This window comes from Leguminivora glycinivorella, chromosome 12 (assembly GCF_023078275.1).
Source record: "Leguminivora glycinivorella isolate SPB_JAAS2020 chromosome 12, LegGlyc_1.1, whole genome shotgun sequence".
Taxonomy (NCBI): domain Eukaryota; kingdom Metazoa; phylum Arthropoda; class Insecta; order Lepidoptera; family Tortricidae; genus Leguminivora; species Leguminivora glycinivorella.
The window spans coordinates 9,674,627-9,696,617 of NC_062982.1; the positions used below are offsets into that span (position 1 = coordinate 9,674,627).

At 35.9% G+C, this 21,991-nt stretch overlaps 1 protein-coding gene across 1 annotated transcript in view; it reads right to left on the reverse strand.

Annotated features, from left to right (window-relative positions):
• LOC125231982 (dual specificity protein phosphatase 22-like) overlaps window positions 1–21,991 on the reverse strand; it is a 98,830-nt gene that overhangs the window by 23,640 nt on the left and 53,199 nt on the right. Inside the window, exon 3 of the mRNA XM_048137590.1 lies at window positions 2,674–2,798. Within this exon, the coding sequence (XP_047993547.1) occupies window positions 2,674–2,798 (125 nt within the window). The remainder of the gene's footprint in view (window positions 1–2,673; window positions 2,799–21,991) is intronic.

Consider the following 21,991-nt stretch of genomic DNA (forward strand, 5'->3'; position numbering starts at 1 on the left):
GATGGTCCCTCGTTATTTTTTGTTTTTCTTCGTTTTACTATATAAACTGACCTACCTACAGTTTGCTTTGTGGTGCGAAAATGGACGCATAATTTAAGCTCGTTCGCAGTTACCAAAGTACGAAATGTCTTTTAGTAAAAATCATTCATTTAATACGAAGCTTTATTCCGACCGCTAAAACCACATCACTTCAAATATAAGCGGTTGTTTAAATAATATATGAGTTCCATTTTATTCGCTGCTCAGTGGTTCGTTATTTTCGATATTTGGCTATTAAAGTTTTACTAAATAGGTATTCTAGTTTAAAGGAATATCAATTGAGGCCTGTGTTAAGTACCTAAATATCCAATTAAAAGCTAAAACGAAATTGATGATATAAATTATCTGTAAGTAGTTTGTAGTTTAATTACATTCAAAACTTTGTTCAGCCAATTTAACATTAATTGCTCTGGTGTCTAGCAAACACTAAATTAGGTTATTTAATATCTACATCGGCCCGCCTAGCCATGTAGACAATTTGTGTGTCTCTATTACTCTTCTATATATTAGCACCAAAGACGGTATGATATTGGCATCGCAGTTTTAATTTTAACGCTAATGACAGATTAATCCGTCAAAAAACAGAAACCAATAACGACTAACGTGTAGTCGTGCATCGCATACGTCTAACTAAAGTTACAGTTTTGATATTGCTGTGACGTCATGATATGGCATCTCAGTGACAGAATGTCAGTCGAAAATGTTATCGATTGACATGTTGGCTAGACGGCTTCGTTCACAAGCGCCAATGACAATTATAAATTCATCTTATGGCAGCCGCGGCTCTTGTGGGCTTCTTACAAAATGTATGAACAGTGTGCCTTAGCTAGATCCAAATGGGAATTTTGTAGTCTGCCACAATCTAACTTTGTTGAGACAAGCTTTATGCTACATACTTGTCACCATTTATATGACTTTAATTCTTATAAATAAATTACTAATTACAAGAAGTAAGCTAGTATCATAGATTGGTGACTGATGGCAGATGGACTAACATTTTAACGGAATGGTGGCCGCTTTAAGATGTAAGAAGCGCTTGGTATGAAAATTACGGGTCACAACTGGATGAGTCTAGCTCAAGACCCTGATCCTGTTATCTTTGTCCTGACAAGTGGCGTACTAGAAGAGGGGCCTATGCTCAGCAGTGGGCGATAAAAAATTGATGATGATAGTCAAAATAGAGTTCATCTCGTCATCTCAATTTCCCGCAAAACTGTTTTTTTTTTAGTACAGATGGTGTTTTTTTTACGCACTAGTGCGAGAAGTGGTTCATTATATGCCAGGTCGAAACTTCGGATGGCTACCTGTACTGAAAAACGTCGTACAATACACGTGCGAAAAGGAAATTCCGACTTCCTTTTTTACGCACTTGTATCGTATTCGAACTTCCTTTTTAACGTAATGTACTATTTCAGATCGGGAGAGGCTTTTAAAGAACATAAACGAGGTATTACCGCAGATATTTATGATCTAATTAAAATATTTAATTAAGCGTTTTCCATCGACATAATTGGCGCAATATAATAAGAAATATTTTACTTTAGGTTCCCTTTTCATTCTTTTCTAATAAGATAAAAGTACCAGTGCTCCACAGTGACCAAACTGGCCTGGATGCCACTTTCAATACCTAAATTATTAAGTCAATGTTAATAAATGTGACTGAAGGATGTCGTACTTTTTACCTTCTAAATCAGCAATTTGAAGTAACATTTATCGCAGGTTTATAGGCAGATAAAAATAGGAATTTAAGAAAACTAACTAGGTCATTCTCTTTCCTCTATATATGCCGAAGTTAACGGAATTAAATAAAAACACGGTGTATAAACTTACGATTATTATTAACGGTCGCCGTTCTTGTGGAATTTTCAACGTTGCATGATAAGCATACTCGAATATTATTATATCATAAGTAAGTAAAAGCTACTAGTGAGAATGCGACCATCTGGCTATATGGGACAGCTAGACGCATGGTGCTATTTTATGGTACTAGTGCGAGAAGTTGCTCTTTACTTTATGTGCTTATACGTAGAAACTTCAAAGAGCCATATGTACAATCAGCTACAGAGAAAAGTAGACCCCCCTGCATACAAATTTGTAGGCAAGGGGATCTACTTTTCTCTGCAGCTGACTGTACCGAAAAACACCGTACAATACACGTGCGAAGAGAAAATTTGAAACTCGTGTCGATGAAATACTTTCTTCGGTCATGTTTTAATTTACCACCACTGTAACTTCCTCTTTTCCGCACTTGTATCGTAATGTAGTTAGACTATTATTTTTACCAATGAATGAGATGTCCGTCTCTAAGCCGAGCTGCGCGGATATAGTACATAGTTGCAGAGGCCAGAGAGCGAAGTACTGAGTCAGGTTCTGGCCCCGTAGCCGAATGGCATTTCTTCGACGCGAATCGCCACCGAAACGCCGCCGTGCCGCGGAAATGTAATTTGGCTCTGTCGCGCCAATATGCAAGAGCTATAGAGATAGATAGCTACGAAAGAGATATTATCGTGAGCGTTTGTTCATTCGGCTACGCACACTTGTCCGGAGAAGCGGACGCCATTATACAGAGGTAGTGTTTATCCTGCGGACAAGACTTTTACGCACTTGTATCGTACTAAGACTTATTGTTCTTACCAATGAATGAGGACATGTCCGTCTCTAAGCCGAGCTGCGTGGATAAAGTCGTTGCAGAGAGCGAAGTACTGAGTCAGGTTCTGGTCTGGAGAGTCGGACGCCATTATACAGAGGTAGTGTTTATCCTGCGGACAAGAGAAATATTTTTTAAAACTAAGCATACATTCAACTTAAATAACCTAACCACAAAATTAAAATTTTGAAAAACCCCCGACCGCGACATAGTGGACCGATTTTCATGAAACATGGCTAAGAACACTCCCGACTAAACTCAGCTTTCAGACAAAAAAAAAACTAAATCAAAATCGGTTCATCCGTTCGAGAGCTGCGATGCCACAGACAGACACATACACACATACAGACAGACAGACAAACAGACAGACTTGTATGAAGTTCTATTTTTGAATTTTTCACAGTTAACTAAAGTGAAGTGTAATTGAAATATTATAGTTGACTAAGTGTCAAATCAAAGACTATCCAACACTGAAAAGTCAGCACTTATAGTTTAGTCTGTGGTGTCCTAATTGACAGATTAAAGTCGACGAGTTGAAAAAAAAGTAAGCTCGCTCGCGGCTAAAAATGTCAAGAGGATTTTTTTGCTCATCATGCAAACTTCTCATAACTTGTGTTGTGACACGACACGAACTCCACAAACATTTTTTGGACGTCGGCGAGTTATATATTTTATATTGCATGATTTTATTTTTGTCTTTGCAGAAACTTTTCATACGAAAAAAGTTTACTTACTAAAAAAAGTTGGCCCTTAAGTTTTTTGTCGCTAGAGTCCTGAATTCTTAGTTAGACTTTATGAATTTGTGGTTATATAAATAAATAAATATTATAGGACATTCTTACACAGATTGACTGAGGCCCATGGTAAGCTCAAGAAGGCTTGTGTTGTGGGTACTCAGATAACGATATATATAATATAATATATAAATACTTATATACATAGAAAACATCCATGACTCAGGAACAAATATCTGTGCTCATAAGCTCATAACACAAAAAAATGCCCTTACCGGGATTCGAATAATGCCACGTACAATCGCCATCTGATATATCGACGCGGGCGCAGTGCTCAAAATATCGGAACATGCTTCTTGAGAGCACTTTGCCCGCTCCTAATTATAGAATAGAATAGAATAGAATAGAATAGAATAGAATAGAATAGAATAGAATAGAATAGAATAGAATAGAATAGAATAGAATAGAATAGAATAGAATAGAATAGAATAGAATAGAATAGAATAGAATAGAATAGAATAGAATAGAATAGAATAGAATAGAATAGAATAGAATAGAATAGAATAGAATAGAATAGAATAGAATAGAATAGAATAGAATAGAATAGAATAGAATAGAATAGAATAGAATAAACGTTTATTCGTATATCAGATAGCGACTGTACATCTTAACCCATACATGCCCATAACTTGTTTATAATTCATTACTCCTTGAGGGCATAGAGAAATAAGTAAGGGAAGAGTTGTCTCCATACATCAGTAAATGCGGGTTATTTACGAGTATATAGGCATAGTTAAGTGACATCTAGCGACAATCACGCGTCCAATAGCGGGAATTATCAGTACCACTACTCGATACTAGGTGGCAACTGTGTCTCGTCTGCCAAAAAAATAATCTTAGAACAGTTTACAACTTATATTACAAGCAGAAGGAATTGAAAACAGAATACTGATTAATACTTTTGTAATATTAGCTATCTAAAACTTGGTGAGAATTTTTTGAATATTGTATAACTAGCTTTATTTATAATGTGTGAACCTGCCTTAGAAATCTATATTATTTATGGTCAAGGTTTGTTAATATTTCTTGTATGTGGGTAGCTTTTGCACGTTGTAATTTTTCCTCAGTCACGCGTAAGTTGACCACGAACGCTGTAAAGTGTTCGAAACGTCGGGATGAATTGTAAATTCATTATGTACGCGATTCAATCCGTTTCCATAGTTTTAGTTCATGGGCATTCATGAGTTGAAAAGTTCAATAATTATGACAGTTGTAACAAAATCCAGCTCCTTTTTCTATTATCCACGCCACATTCATTCCTGTGAAACAAACTTGCCACATTAGCGACCCCAGAAATAAACTTTTAAAATAAATCACATATTCCAAACGAGTGTCGTTCCCTTGAGATGGGACCTCATTTTAATTTAATGTCGTCTAACTCCCCGTGGCACTAACTTCTGGACTAACAGGACAATTCGGATATGGTTTGTATCTTTTAAATATGGAATTAATAAAGAGTTCTATCGTATAATATGGCCACCCGCTTGAAACGTCACCTGAAAGTGCCGCCCACCCGCTCTCAGTTACCTCACAGTTACCGCCTGTCAAGAACACGATCAGTCGACCTATATTTAGCGTTAGTGATTGTTGACGTTGGCTAATTGGTACCTAGAGCAAAACTTATCGTAATTTAACATACGGTAAACAAATAATACAATGTCAAATATCATTCTGGTATCGACGTGTGTTCGAATAGGGCCAACAGAACTTCCTTCTATGTATTAGTTGACGGCCGCTGGAGTGTACACACAGTTCAGAAGTTTCGCGCTTAATACTTTAAAATACCTACATACTACATAGTGTCTATCATACATTATGTCTATCACATCAAGATTCCCCTTTCGAAATTACCCAAGCATTTCTGTAGTTCGAAGTTATCCCAATGCACCCTATAAACTTTTATAAAAATTAAATGATGACCTATTTCTCGAGATTGATTAAACCTTACAAAGTTGGTCTCTAAGTAACTTTGAAATAGAATGAAATACCTCGCTACGCTCGTCGTCGTACCTAACAGCTGCTCTGGGACAGTATTTCCTTTTCGATAGCGTGTCATAATTCTGTTGTTGTAATAATATGCTGTACGATTATTATGGTAAGTACATAAAATTATGCTAAATCGGAGTCGACCAATGTTCTGTGAAATAATATTCTGCCAAGTCGTATGCGTGGTAGCAGGCTAGCAGGTAATAATGCCAACTAAGTTTTCTGCAAAATTACCATTCAACCGAACGTTTTTCTGTGGAACATGTTATGCGAAGTGTGTTTCTGACCAAAATTATTCTGCCAGATGAGGGTAACTCCCAAGCTTATAAGTCCCAACGTTTCGAACCCTGTAAAGGGTTCGCGGTTAACTCCACTCTGGTACCTACACATTTCCATAGTTTTATTGCAAGAGTAAATAGCGCGTAGAGTCTTAGAAACATTATTTGATTTACAAAAAGTAAACAAAAACGTATTATTGTCAAAATACTATAACACCTTTTTCCTAACTCTTGCATATTTAGGCATTCAATGTCCTTTCAAAACATCTGAAGAAACCTTATTTATTTATTATTTTAAATTTACAATTTAAAAAGAGGCGTCAAGCAATATGAGGCCTTTAAAAATATCTCCATATTTATTTAAAACCGGCCAAGTGCGAGTCGGGCTCGCGCACAAAGGGTTCCGTAGCAGCAAATATAATTACAGTTAAATCAACCTATCTCAAAAACTATAAGAGATACTTTGATCAAACCAAAAATCGTTGAAAGAGTTAATTAGCATGCATCACCTCTATTTTTTTTAGAATTTTATACCCCGTAGTTATAAAAATAGAGGGGGGGGGACATACTTTTTACGACTTTGAGAGCTGATATCTCAAAAACCGTTCACTTTAAGAAAAATGTTTTTTAGAAAACTTTATATCATTTTAAAAGACCTTTCCATTGATACCCCACACGGGTATGTACATCGAAAAAAAAATTTTCATCCCTCAGTTACATGTATGGGGGGCCCCACCCCCAATTCTTTTTTTTACTATTTAGTGTCATAATTTTGTAGCGGTTCATACAACACATATTCCCATCAAATTTCATCACTGTAGTACTTATAGTTTCCGAGTAAATCGGCTGTGACAGACGGACAGACGGACAGACGGACAGACGGACAGACGGACATGACGAAACTATAAGGGTTCCGTTTTTGCCATTTTGGCTACGGAACCCTAATAAAAATGGAGATATTTTTAAAGGCCTCATACTTATTACTTGACACCTCTTTTTAAATTGCCATATTCATTTCATGTTGATGCGTACAAAGGCATTATTATGTTGAATCATGACTTTTCTTCGTTGATAACGCCTTGGCTGAGAAAATCCGCTCTTTTTTCCGTAGCTGTCAAATCCTATATAAATCCTTGCAATCTTTTGTTCTCCCGTCTTCGTGACGTTTAACTGACACAAGGCTTAGCAACTTTCTGTCTACGTAATGAATGTGTTTCATAACTTTGAATATGAGATCGAATTTTCATTAATTCATTCAACATTTAATTTTTGCATTTTCTTTCTGCTTTTAAAGAACACACTAGATCAAAACTTTCGTTATAACTTATTTATACCTTAGTTTTACCTTATACCTTAGTTTTTTTTTACTTATATTTATATGTTCTCCTCGCAAAAACGTGTTTGCTTGTTTTGGTGTATTTAAACATTTATGAACCTCCAGGTCTTTTATCTATTATACATGTTAGCTACCTATATGTAGGTATATCTGTAAGACTGTATGTGTCCTGAACAATAAATAAAAAGATAATAAAAAAACTTGAATGTATATGTAAATAGATGTGTGAAAACATTTGTTTCCAAGGTTACATCGAATACCACAATAAGTAATACATTTTTATTAGTCGTGAATAAAGCAATAAAGCACTAATGCAACAGCAATCACTTCATGAATGCTGGAAACGAAGCCTACATTGCTGAGTAAATCAATAGGTTATCAGTAAGCTGTGATAAACACATACACTTCCTCCTGAAGACTGTTTGATTATTTAACGAAGACTCGCGCTTACAACACACGGTTTTATAAGTTAATTTATAAAAATAACGGCAGTGCGTGAAGTTGATCGGCTGATTGCAGCAATTATGATTAGAATAGGGTCACATAATGCACCGCCACGTACATGTGTCCATAATGTATGAAAATTGATAGAAATTATGGGTACAATTAATGTACGTCTTTTGAGTTCTGTGTCAACTATATAATCAGCTCGTTAAATATCCTCTGTTATAAAAATTACACCCTGTATGGATAAACGATTAAACGAGCCTCGGAAGCGAGCGCTCTGCAGAAAAGTGCTGGAAATTCATTTATCTCCGACACATATGCCGCCGGCGATCGGTAACTACTAGGTATTTATCTTCGATATTTCACACTTTCGTGTCGAATTCTACATAGTAAAGTAGTTCTCAGGCATGGTACTTTAATACCTATTTATTTAGAGTAGGTTGTAGAAAAAAAAATTGTCAGTTTAAATTAAGTAGAGAGTGAAGGTGCATAAATATGAGTCTGTAAAATATATTAGCTTAGCAAGTTAGCCCTCTTGCATAATAATATGTCTTTACAACTTATACGCCACTAAAACGACAAACGATGCATCTAAATTGCATTTATTTTACGACTATAATAAATGGTAGCTACGCGAACTGAACTTCAAGCTTTTACGAGCGTACACTAAGAGCAAGGACGATATAATACTGGACTGACAAAGCCCATACAAAAAAGCGTACCCCTGAAATGTATGGGCCTTTTAGGCTTAAAACTAGATGGCGCTGTTTCGCAGGATGAAAGTGGCCGAAATCATATTTTCTCCAAATATTTTTGCATGTTTTTATTTTTTATAAGGCTAAATGACATGCTTCTTTATTTTAACATCATGATATCACGTCATTACATATTTTGAAAAAAGTAAATTTGTAGGCATCATCAGTGTAGTTATGAAAGTATTTAATAGGTGGTGCTAAAAAATTGAGGTACCTCGATTCTTATAGGGTCGGTTGCACCAAACCGTCTGTCACTGTCAAAAAGTTCGTGAAATTTTATTTTATGAGAAGTTCCATAGACCTCTGCCGCGTGACGATGATGTGTATGTTAACTGTGTTTGATGCAACTGGCCCTTAGTATGAAGATTGTAAACCTATCTAAATTATCCTTACCTAAATAAGAGTGATGCAAAGTTAAGCGAGAGCCATTTGCTAAAGTGCCACGTTGCGCAGTTACAAACCTACCTAACAATTTACTTGCAGACTGTGTCTGAAGCTGAAAAAACTTCAAGAGCTTCTAAAAGCTCTCACTTATAAAAAGTAACTATGTTTTTATCTACAAGTCATTCAGAAGCTCACGCCTGTATTCTAAAATGGGAACATATTATCAATAAGGGAACAATAATAGGGGAAGCAGAACATATGAAATTGCTCAAAGTTTCTGTGCCACTCTTAGCAATGGAGGGGTTGAAACAGGCGAAATTTTTATATTGTTGCTAGTGCTAGCCCATCGACCACCCCACATTTGAACCAATATCCCATAGACGACTTCTATGACACCCCTGGGAGCAAAGGGATGGCAGAATTCATAACCGGTCACCGGGCATCCGTAGATCATATCTGTAAGAATTGCAAATAACCTAATAATATGCATTAGTTTTAGTTAGTGCTAGTAGTACTTTATTATGTACAGCAGTTGTGTGTAGTTGTTGTGTGTAGTACAACACGTGTTGGAGTGTGGAATAAATATTGAATAGCGTTCATTGTTGGTTTAATTTCTTCTACACTTAATTTTGTCGTCCCGTTCTTAGGCCGATAGTCCACTATCATATGTTTATCATAGAAATATGATCATAGGCAACATGCCGTCCTTTTTCTTCAGGTTGGAGAAAAAGGGAGGCATACAGACCTATGATCATATTTCTATGATAAACATATGATAGTGGACTATCGGCCTTAGAAAATATGTTACGTACATGTCAATATAAATTAAATTTCGCTCCACATTCGTAACTCTGCTAATTTGGATCTTAAGTAAAACTACCTCAAAAAACTCTAATAAGAAAAAAACCTTAAGTCGCATTTAGTAAAGTTTCCAAACATCAAGCGAAAGCAAGTTACAGTTAGTGGCATACGCTAATTCACCAAAGAAGACCCAGCCACCGCAAGTATAGCCTACTAACTTCAGTATACAATTAAGTTAGTGAAGGTACGCTACAAACATGTTCATGGATACTAGAACTTTCACACAACAATACAATGGGCATTTTCAGAACTTGGGACCGCCAATTAGCGTAAGTCATTAACAAAAATTAACTCACTGTCAGTTTTGTGACGATAGTGAAGCATGAAATTTCAATAAAAATATTGTTTTTGTGTTAAAATTACATAAACTTTATGCGATAATCTACATTGAAAATATGAAAAAAAGTAATTTTTTAGACAGATTTTATGCTTAATTGTCGTCACAAAACTGACAGCGAGTTAATTTTTGTTAACAACTTACGCTAATTGGGGGGAACCAAATTCTGAAAATGCCCCAATACAATCGTTAAACACCTCGTAGGTACGAGGTATGCACAGTGACGTAAATCACGTGACGCGTAAATCAAAACACCTCTAATCCGAAAAACAGTATTGTTTTTCTGTCACAAATCATAACAAACGTCGTTACGTTCGTTACAATACCGACCGTACGGCGGGCCGTGAATAAGCGATGAGGCGGATAGATATGTATGATCGCAGCGACACTGAGGACAGGTGGACGGACATTTTTCAAATGTCGCACTGGCGCAGCGTAAACGTAACATTTGAGCAATATAAGGTAAGTATAAGCGTTGGTAGCCTAGCGGTAGGTACGTGCGACTTTCGTTCCGGAGGTCGCGGGTTCGAACCCCGGCCTGCACCAATGAGTTTTTCGGAATTTATGTGCGAAATGTCATCTGATATTTGCCAGTCGCTTTTCGGTGAAGGAAAACATCGTGAGGGAACCGAACTAATTCCAATAAGGTCTAGTTTCCTTCGGGTTGGAAGGTGAGATGGCAGTCGCATTCGTAAAAACTAGTACTTACGCCAAATCTTGGGATTAGTTGTCAAAGCGGACCCCAGGCTCCCATGAGCCGTGGCAAATGCCGGGATAACGCAAGGAGGATGATGATGAAGGTAAGTATAAGTACCAGTGCTCGACACACTTATTTCCTATAGATAGCGTATGTGATTTGATTTGACAGTGGTACAGTGGCACCTACTAAAATGTCTCCTCATTTATTTTCAGTGACCTATACCATCAAGAAGTGGCTCGCTGAGTTTCTTGCCGGTCCCATAGTGGCTACCCCCCTCCAACTGAGGGGGGACTGAAATCTTCTCGATTCTGAGGCGTAGGGTTAGAGCCGGCGTAGCTTTATTTGACGTTCATATGCGCATTGTGATATGCCTACTTGGAAAATAAATATTTCATTTCATTTCAACATTTTTTTAATTTTTTGGAGCGGTTTATTGACAGTTTATTGCTTGACCCTGAAAATGTAAGCAGTGTACGTAGCCGATTGCACAAACGACGACGATAATAACTATCTCTTTCGTAGCTATTCTCTATCGCCCTTGCGTATTGGCGCGACAGAGTCAGACTACATTTCTGCGGCGTTTCGGTAGCGCTTCGCGTCGCAGAAATGCCATTCGGCTACGGGGCCAGTTGTAATCAGTATACCTAATACCTACTCAATTGGATTAATTGATATTTGAATTATTTAAGAAAATCTCATGGATTTGATGTGCGGCCTGGAAAATAGTTAAGGCAACGGTTTGCTAAAGATCAAAGACATATATAACTCCGTATAGACAGATAAAGTCTAAGAAACAAACGTACCTCGGTACAATACAGAAAAAGGTACGGTGGCCTAGATGACATTACACCTTTGGGGTACGCTCAGCTAGATGGCGCTAATATTAATATTTGACATTTTAACACATGTCAAGCTAAGTATATGGCCCAAATTGTCAAAACTGAGGTTCAAAAGTTTTAAGCTTGTGTCAAGAGATGGCAGTCTATGCACTGTGATTACACATTTTACTTCGACAGTAGGTAACTCTCTATAATACTCGATCCTCTTTGCTAAAGATGAATTCACAACACACAACGCGCACCGAGTTATATTTTAACTTGGAGAAAATGGGTATAAGTCGTAAATCTGCAAAAGGTTCTCGCGAACGTTGAAAAGCTGTTAATTTTCCGAGAAACCCGAACCAGCGGATAGAAATAAACCGCATAAAAGTCACAGTCCTTTATAAATCACGATTTCACGATGCATGTGTTACGTAAGCTCTACACACGAACACACGTATGTACGTGTATATGTATAAGTGTGTGCCTATAGTGGGAATTAGTAAGCACTGCAGAATATACAAAATAAGCTTTAAATCATGTAACGCCTCTGTTGTTGGATTATGAACCACGTTTTACAGTTGGATAGGTTATAGGTATGTAGCGTTACATGCCCTAAGTCCGTTTTCACATCATCCGCTCCGATATCGGATGTCAGAAGGATTTCAAGGGAAAAAAAAACCAAGATGGCGCCTGTAATGTATGGGATATCGATCCGACATCCGATATCGGACCGGACCGTGTGAAAACGCACTAAAGGGTCGTTTAAGCTTGATAAGGAGGAATGTCTATTGGAATTTTAGGTAAAAATATCCTTAGTGTAGTTAGATAACTAAAGGCCAGTTGCATCAACCACAAATACATATCAAGGTCACTCAAGAAGTCTATGGAATATGCCATAAGTACAAACATTTTGCTAACGCCATATTCGCTACAGAAGGTTTGGTTCAACCAACCTTATTATGTAGGTAGGTGTTTAATTTTGCCTATCAAACATTTCAGATGATTAATTTAAATTATCACTTATCAGACCATTCACAAATAGGAAAAAGTACTTATGAAACTTTTTATTTTTAAAATGTCGTTTAAATTCAAGAGAATCCGTTAATCCGAACGAATCCGACGCCGATGAGACGCGGCCCAAAGGCCGACTATTTGCATTGTAAAGCGTTTAACTCGACAATTTGCATCAAATCACATTTTTTCTTGTAAATTATCATTCGGAATTATGCGCGAATTAAATTCTTTTGACGACAATTTTGTTAAACTAAAAATGGAGAAAATTCACACTTCCAGGAAGTACTCGAACCTGAGACCTTCTAAAATACCGGTCTAGTCATTTTAACCAACTAAGCCACCGATGCTCCTGGATGTGAGCGAATTTTTCGATGCCTTCCCTCAATTCTTAAACGCCTTAGAGTGGACTCTAGCTATAAAAATTCACCACAAGAGCGGTTTTGCACTACGTCCGATCCGAATCCATGAAAATAAAATCTTTCATAGCCGTGGAACTAATTGTATGGTATGTACCTACTTCATTAGGACATTCTTCGGATCTAGTGCGTAAACTACCATACAGATTCACGGCAGTTCTATGGCTATGATCAGAGGTCGGACAAATTGGCGTCATTGCTCGCAAACATGGACATGACTCGAAAGTTTGATTGATTTATTAATAAATTAAATGATTGATGATACGAGTATAGTGATAATTGATAAGAGTTCAATGGTTTATTAAAATAAAGATATGCGTTCTTTTTTTCCTTCTATTTTTTTTTCTATAAAAGCAAAACAATCTATTTTTTGACCTTGCAAAGCATTTAAGGTGAAATAAGAATCAGTTTGCAAAGAAAAATTAAAGCAATACTTTAAAAAAATCCAGATTTTGAAACTGTTATCCAATACATGGAAAACAAAATAGACTCTCAATCCCATTGGCACGAAAGTATTCCTATTAATGCACTGAAAGTTGCTCCGTTAACTTCAGTAGATTGCGAACGGAATTTTACAGCTCATAAGTGTATTTTGGAAGTAAAAAGGAATAAACTTACCTCTGAAAATTAAAAAAAAATACTGTTTATTTACTTGTAGATTTCTACACAATAAGAAGTCTGTGTTTTTATTTTACAACGTATACAAATAAAATCACAGGTAAGAAATTAATCAATCACACTTTTGAGTCATGTCCATGTTATTGCGAGCATGACGGATATTATTTTCATGGATTCAGATCGGACTTAATGCGAAACCGCTCAACAGTAGATTCTTTCGCGAACAATAGGAGCGTAGAACGAAGTAAATAAGAGTCATTGTTTACACTTTGATCCGGAACACTGGGTTAGGACAATAGAGTGAACCGCGGTGGAAATAGGCTCTGGATCATTCCCATTAGCCTTTTCTAAACCATTAACGGTCACTATTGTCGCCTGAAGGTATTGTTTCGTTTAGTTACTATTCAATGTCGATTTAGGTTCATTTACTAATAATGATATGAATAATTTTCGCTTTCACCCTATAGCCTAGTTCATTTTATATTCCATCAACTCTTCTAAATTGCTATTTTAACAATCTAACTATTCGCATATAACGCTGTGTATGAATGACGTCAGAAAACTCAGAAACCTATTTGAATGTGAAAGCTTCCGACGCCATTTGCAATATTCATGAGCCGGGAAATTCTGACCAATGGCCAGCAATTTTTCCATTTCCATTCAGGGAATCAGCAAAGTTAATAACATACCTAAATGAGTAAAACTATGTGAACGTAGTGTGAATATGGGAGCGTAGGTTCGTATCCTACCGACTGCGCCATGTAAAATATGTATTGAGACGAAGGATTCACGAAAGCTGGCACGAATAGAATGAACAAAACCGTGATTGTCTGAGTAATGTCGACATATAGTCGTAACGTAACTGTCAAGAAGAAAAGCTACCATTTCATTGGTTAATCTGTCGCATATATGAATTCATTTTCATTCACTCATTTGTTCCATTCACGTCAACTCTTGTGAATTGTCTTGTGAATTTCTATTTTATTATATTATATTCTGTAAGCTGGTTGCTGAACTGAATATTTATTCATCTACCCACATATATAAAAATAATATTATGTCCGTCTTCTTCTATCATTTCGAAATACGTATTCTTAAGGGCTTATAAAACACAAATATAAAAGTAAGTGAGGTTCGTAAAGCTTTACGATCACAGGGTAGCAATTGATCAAAGCGTAATTAAACTAATGAAAAAGTCTAGTTACGTAAAAATAGTACCTACCTACCAATAAAGCAAAAATATTGCTGAAAGTAATCGTTACAAACTGCCAACAGTTACTTTTATTGCTGCTGTTAATGACAGTGCGCCTGACGATAATTGCCAAGCAAAAATACCACTTTACTACCCCACTCTCGAACTATGAGAATATACCCCCAACATGTAAACGTTATTCGTAGACAAACACGGCTGCTTTTCCAATAATTTTGTACAGGAAATACGACCTGGAAATGAAGTAGTCGAAATGCTGCTATAAAATTGTAGGCAATATACTTGTACACTGCTTGTAGCGACACCTATTAAACTGAGCATGATTTATATTATATGCCAACTAATTTAAGAACAAATTTTGATCTTAAAATGAAAACCAAAAGAAGAATGGGCGTAAGACGTTATATTTACTAACTATTAGCCTAAGAACGGTGCAATATTTTTGAAAATAATTCTACAACAGTAGTTTTTTTTCATATACAGCGTTTAATCGCAATTTAAAAAACCTATATTTTCGAATCCACCAATAGTTTGGAATGGAAGATATTAAAAAAAACTATGCCCAAAAAATAAGCGTTTTCTTTCAGCAAAATACCTCACAGTAATTTAATGGTGGACACATGTAAAAAAAAATCAGTTTTAAGGTTTACAACCCGAAGCCACCTAAATATATGACGGGAAATAAGACTTTTTTTAATGATATAGAATTTTTGAATTTTTTCTAACGTGCTCTAGAGCAAATATAACAACAGATATTTTTAAGCAGAAATGAATAGCACATAATATTTCAGATATTTAGCATCTAAAAACCACCAATATATTTATATGGAAATAAAAAAATCTAAATATTTGACCGGGCAAATTAGGAACAGATAATAGTACGAGGTTGACTTTTACTGTCCCTATTTAACAATATTAACAGCATGATAATCCACCCAATAAGTTTGACCTTTATTTAATACTTTAATTTAATAATATATTTACATTTTTTGCGTGGTTTGGTTTGGACCTTAGTGTCTTACATTTAGGAATCCATATGGCAAACCACCACGCCAGTGGAGCTGGGCCGAGAGTAGGTGATGAGCCGTGTCGCATGCTTTTTATTCTGTTCTTCTATTACACATTAACGTAAATGAGGAGGCACACTGACATTTTACCCCGCCAGGCGGCGCCTATGCAAGAGTCTAGGCATGTCACTGTCATTCATATGTGAGAGAGAGAGAAAAAAACATAATTATCAGCTTCTCGCTCTCACGTCTCACGGACTAATAGGGTGGCGCCATCTGTCGTATCCTTTGAGTGTTCCTCCTCATTACATGCCTATTTCGACATAAGTAATATTTTAGGTAGATTAAAAACAGACGTTTCCCACCGATAATAAAGTCCAAAGTAATTTAAAAAATTACATATTTATTTTAGGCATGCGATTTGACAGTCGTCGAAAAGAGTATATACTTGTCAGTACATACATCTATCTCACGTTTTTCTCTTCTACCATTTGACAGATCTCCGTCATCTTGTGAAAAATGTATTCTTCCATTCTTCAGAATCGTTGAAGCAACGCTTGTTACAAACACGCGAAAGCTATGCAAAGTCTAATTTCGACCCATTATGTCACGGCCAGGTATAGCCCCAGCGATTATCGTTAGACTTACAAGCCACAGGTCACGGGTTCAAATCTCAGTCGTCGCATACGTAGGTCGTAGATATTACAGCTTTTTTAATTATTTTTTTTTATGTTTTATTTATATTATAAGTTGATAAGTACAAGCTACTGCAATGACAGTAAATACAAGGACGCACAATTCATAACAAAAATGTTTTAAAAATCTGGGTCTAAATTGCATTTATAACATTCTTGTTGATGCTAATAACGTTAATAACTTCTTATCTGCTTAGGAAAAAAATCGTTCATGCCATAACCAACTTAGTGTATAAAGACCTAAGTATCAAAATTGCAAATGGAACTGTGACACATTAAAAACTCTTTATCAAAATACCTTTTGTCATAATATGCTCAAATGACTTAAATGTCAAAATGAATTGCGAACGAATATTGAACGAATGGAGCCGCTACCAATATATAATAAGTATGTAGGTATTAGATATTTCCAATTTATTCCATAAATAGAAATACCTAAAAAAGGCCGCAATTTTACTTCTTCATTACATAAACTTTAAAAATACCCTACTGTATCATCTTTATCTTGGTCACTTGTACTACGTTTACTACAATAAATGTATGTAATGTATGTATGTGTAAATTTCCTGACATGTCATATCTTGTTGTCACAAAGAAAAATTTACAGGGCTTCCAAGAATCTCGAGCTGGAAGAATACAAATTAAAATATTTTCTATGAAAATAATTAAATTCGACAGCAGACAACCCAAAGGTTAATCGGATTTATTTATTATAGGCATTTGTTTTAAATTAAATATCAGTGGCTCTGATCTGATAGTAGGATATTCTTTAAAATTTATTTTCAAAAGGAGATTTAATGTTGGTAATGCCATTCAAATAATATTAGAAGTGTCTACGCGAGTGTCCGAATTTAATTATAGGATAGCATATATTGAAAGTACTGTAATATGGGTACAGAAGCCTGCCTATTGAAATATAAAATACATAGAAAAAAGTATAGAAAGAACCTACTACTTTTCGACTTTTTATTTACACTACATACCGACCATACAACTGACTCTAATTAATCTTGGTTTTCAAAAGTGTAAAATGTAGACCTAAGTGCGTTTTCGCATTATCCGATCCGATATCGGATGTCGGCGATGTCGTCTATTGATATCCTTCCGACATCCGTTATCGGATCGGATAATGTGAAAACGGTCTAATAGCGACTCAATTAGTTTTTGTTCCTTGACGGTCATTAATTTGAACTAATAAAATTATTTATTTAAATCTATACAATTACAACGAGTATTATAATGTATTATACATTCATTTTGTAATGTAATCCAACGAAATAACTTATAGAAATATATTTTACCCTTTTTGCTTGTTTTCCGATTACTACATATTTAGCCAATTTTTCATTGAGTCATACCATGGACTTTCAATAGGGACTGAGCTCACACTTTTTTTGCCATAATAAATTGAACTTTATCACCGGTGCAGAAAAACGTTCTTATTAGGATAGTAAAAGTGTATCCACATGAGAGGGTCAAAGTTGGGGCTGGTGTCCCTCTCGCACGTGTGACCAGTGTTAAAGAGATTACTATAGTAGTAGTGTTTTTACCTGTATGATAACTAAGTTAATAAACTTCTTAAATGATTTTTGTATTATATCGAGGCAAGGATATTAATACCTTGTAGCGAATTGGTAAGTCATTATTATGAAGCCATAAAACCAAAGATTTGCGCAATTAAAAAAAAACCTTTAATTCGGTATTAGTAGATTTGGTAGTAACTTTGAATATTGACTGGTATCCCCAAATAATGACAGTGATGACGTCATTCAAATAATTTTGACAGTGGCAATAAGTGCGAGAGGGACACCAGCCCCAACTTTACCCTCTCATGTGGACACACTTTTTGGCCTAACAACTCAATCTAGCTTAATAATATATAAATCTATGAGTCATACCGGACAACTGTCACTGTACATTTGTAATCCTTATTACAAGGGCATAACGTCTAGCGATGGTTAGCTAAGACAGAGTATTGCGGTTGCGGGGAGGAACGATGTTGAACCTTAGGTTACCTTCAATCAATACTCGTACTAATACTGAAATACAGTTTTCGACCTTATTGCATTACATGTGTCTAATAACATTTTAAAATGGCTAGGGAATTAAATAACTTGACTGTACCTAAATTACTCACAGCATTAAATAAAATGTTGTATACAATAAAAAAAACAATATTTTAAATAAAGGGGGTAAAAAGGCGGTAAAAGAAAAATAAAAACCAAAAAAAGTTAATTTCGACTGCCGGGATCGAACCCACGACATCAGGACCGTCCGTCATTTTACGTTACGCTAGTACAACCTGAGCTATTTAAGCGATAGTAGTGGCGACGAAATATATTATTATACCTTGATGTAATGAAAATGCGGTTGAACACATGAGTCACTTTTGAAATAATGCAGGAAATTACATCGTCAATGGTAGAGAGTTTGTAGGTAAGAAGAATATGAAAATACTTATTTCAGTACGTACGTATGTGGTTTTAGCGCTTCTTGGCGAGCATTTAAAGGTGGATTAATTTTTATTCTTCTTTATTATGATCCTAACGAAAAGTCTGTTCCAATTTTTTTGCTTATGTAATTTTTGCCGTGAATGTTATTCCGAGCTAGTAAAATATTGAACATCCGTCTTGTTTTTGGGGTGGTTTCAGTTTTCATAGTGTTTCAACACATAATGTATATACAAAACAACCATAACTTCACTTGTCCTTTTATTGCTTGTGTCATAACTGATTTAATTAGTCCGCTTTTTGCTACTACGAAGTATCATTCACAAAAATAGGTGGTTTCCTAATGTGTTATAAAGGTCATAAATTAAAGTAGTCGAATTTAAAACAAAAGTCCTGATTCCATTTTCGCCTGATTTTTAGTGAATTAAAAAAAATTTTTTTTTATTCTATTATACGTTTTTTGTCACAAATTTTGGTGGCTTAACTAAAAAAACTATTTCAAATTACCAAACTTAATTTTTGGTGACATAAAAAGTACTGTTATAGAATTAAGTTATTTTCCCAGTAGTAGCAAGACCGGATGGTTCCTAGGCTATATACCTAGATCTAGTTTGTAGTGTAACTTATATTCTGGAAAATAGTTAGTGTTGGGACTTTAATTAAAAACTATTGTTGGTTAATTAAAGGTAGCTATTGTGTAAGTCATATACCTACCTGTTATTTAGGTAAATAGATAACTCGTTAAAATAGGTACTTACTACACAATTACACATGACGGTCATGAATAGGTACATGACGTTTGAGCTACATGCTGGTAGACCATTAAATCTTCCTTATATAACTTATCATCACTTTTTCAAAGTCATTAATCAAAGTCCCTTTTTCTTTGTTATCCACTATTTCACACAAAACTCTGTGCCAAGTACCTAATGCCTTTTCGTGGAATAAATGAATAAGATATTATTTATACATCCGATCGTATCCTCGGATATTCGGTAAGTATTCTCGGTTGGGGTACTTATTTTCCCCTTGATATTTTGCCAGATAATATTTCAACTCGTTAAATTTACTCGACTAGAAGAATTCCTTAGCATTAGATACGTAAGTTAATTACGTTTCATTTTCAAAAGAATTTATTGCTATTTAAGCAGTACCTTATAAATTTTGAAAACTAACTGCGAATTAAAACCTGTAGATAGTATTTAATGATATTTTCTGCCTTACAATATCGTGTTTCAGTGTATGCTTGGGGTGTACATTTTGAACTATGGCAGATAGAAACTACAAATTTTCATAAAATACGTAATATTGTTATTATTATTTTATGCAATTAACATTTCAAAACAATATTTAAAAAAAGTTTGGGTCTCCATATAAGGAACTCACTAAGGAACTCGCTATATAGGGACATATTGGCCGCCATGTTAAATATCTCACTTCCGGTCAGGAATTTGGTCGGGCAAAACATTTAGAAAATACGCGTTATTGCTATTGTCATTACTTTCAATAATAATTATCCAAAAAAATGGGTTCTCCATACAAGAAACTAACTGAGGTCGCTATATTAAGGTCATATTGGCTGCCATCTTGAATAACTCACTTCAGGGTGGCTAGCCGAATGGCATTTCTCCGACGCCAAACGAAAGCGATACGCCGCTGGCTCTGTCGCGCCAATACGCAAGCGCGATAGAGATAGATATCTACTAGCGCTTCGTTTCGTGAGCGTTTCGTGAGCGATTGTGCCATTCGGCTAGCCACCCTGGTCAAGATTTCGCGAGGGCAACCGGCAAATTCGGATTCAACGACCCCAAATTACGAGTAGGTTAAAAAACCCGGTTGCCAAAAAGTAATATGATTTGCCAGTCGCATCGATTTTTTTGAGAAATGGAACCTGTCTAAGTGTTCCATAACGTCCTACTCGGTCCGTTATTCAAACTTATGAGCAAAATTACTTAGGGCCAGTTGCATCAAACCGTCTGTCACCGTTAAAGCGTTCGTTAAATATGATAGTATGGGAAGTTCCATAGACGTCTGCTACGTGACGATGATGTGTCTGTCAAATGTGGTTGATGCAACTGGCCCTTAGATTTACCGTATGCGTTACGGCGCGTTTTCGAATGAAATTTGTATTAGAGATACTGAAAATCACAAGTACGAGTACTTACACTTATCCATCAACTTCCCTACTCTGTCTCTTGTCTCTATTGGTGCGTACTCTAAGAGGATCGAGTATTATAGAGAGTTAGGCCTGATTTAGATGGGGTGCGAACTCGCATGCGATTTTGGATACATTTCTGAATGTTAAGGTTACAAACAACTCAGCGCACCAATCAAATGCGCAATGTAATGAAACTCGTATACGAGTTCTCGTACCGTCTAAATGGGCCCTTACTGTCGAAGTAAAATGTGTAATCACAGTGCATAGACTGCCATCTCTTGTTCGTAATTATGGAAAGCGGTGAGCTGTAACTATAGTATGTAGTTGTATATCATCTATAAGAGGACCTGTCAAAAGCCTTTTAACTTGGCCGAGGTCAAGAAATCCCTTAAGGATACTTCGTCTGCAAATTTGAAAGGGTATCTATATCGTATTATAGGACGGCTTGTGAACTTTAATCTGGCATGAAGTAATTCCATTGACCTAGAAAAACCGGCCAAGTGCGAGTCGGACTCGCCCACCGAGGGTTCCGTACAAACTTTCAATGGTTAAAATAATCTCATGGTACTCATATAAGACTAGAAGTATAGGTACTCTAATGAGCATTATTGTGTTTAGCGCCATCTCTCGGCAAAATTTACTAAGTAATTTACGCGACTTGTGACTTGTGGGATCCTTTAGGCATGGAAAGTCACATGAAAAGTTGTCAAACTAATAATAAATGGCGCGGCATTCAAATATCTTGTCTGATTCAGATTCAGATTCAATAATTTATTCAATGGTAAACACAATTATACATATTCCGTTTAGACAATGTCCTACAGTTAAATCTATTTTTTCGGTTCCCGAGATACAGGCTGCGCCTAGTTTGGGGCCGACGGATATAACCTTAATGGCAAAAATGTAATTATGTAAAGTTCTGCTTGGAAATGTACCTATGTAGATATTTTTTGGCAAATAAACGATTTGTGATTTGATTTGTGATATACATAAGATTAAAAAAAATGTAACTCGGTTTTACCACGAAATGGGCCCGCC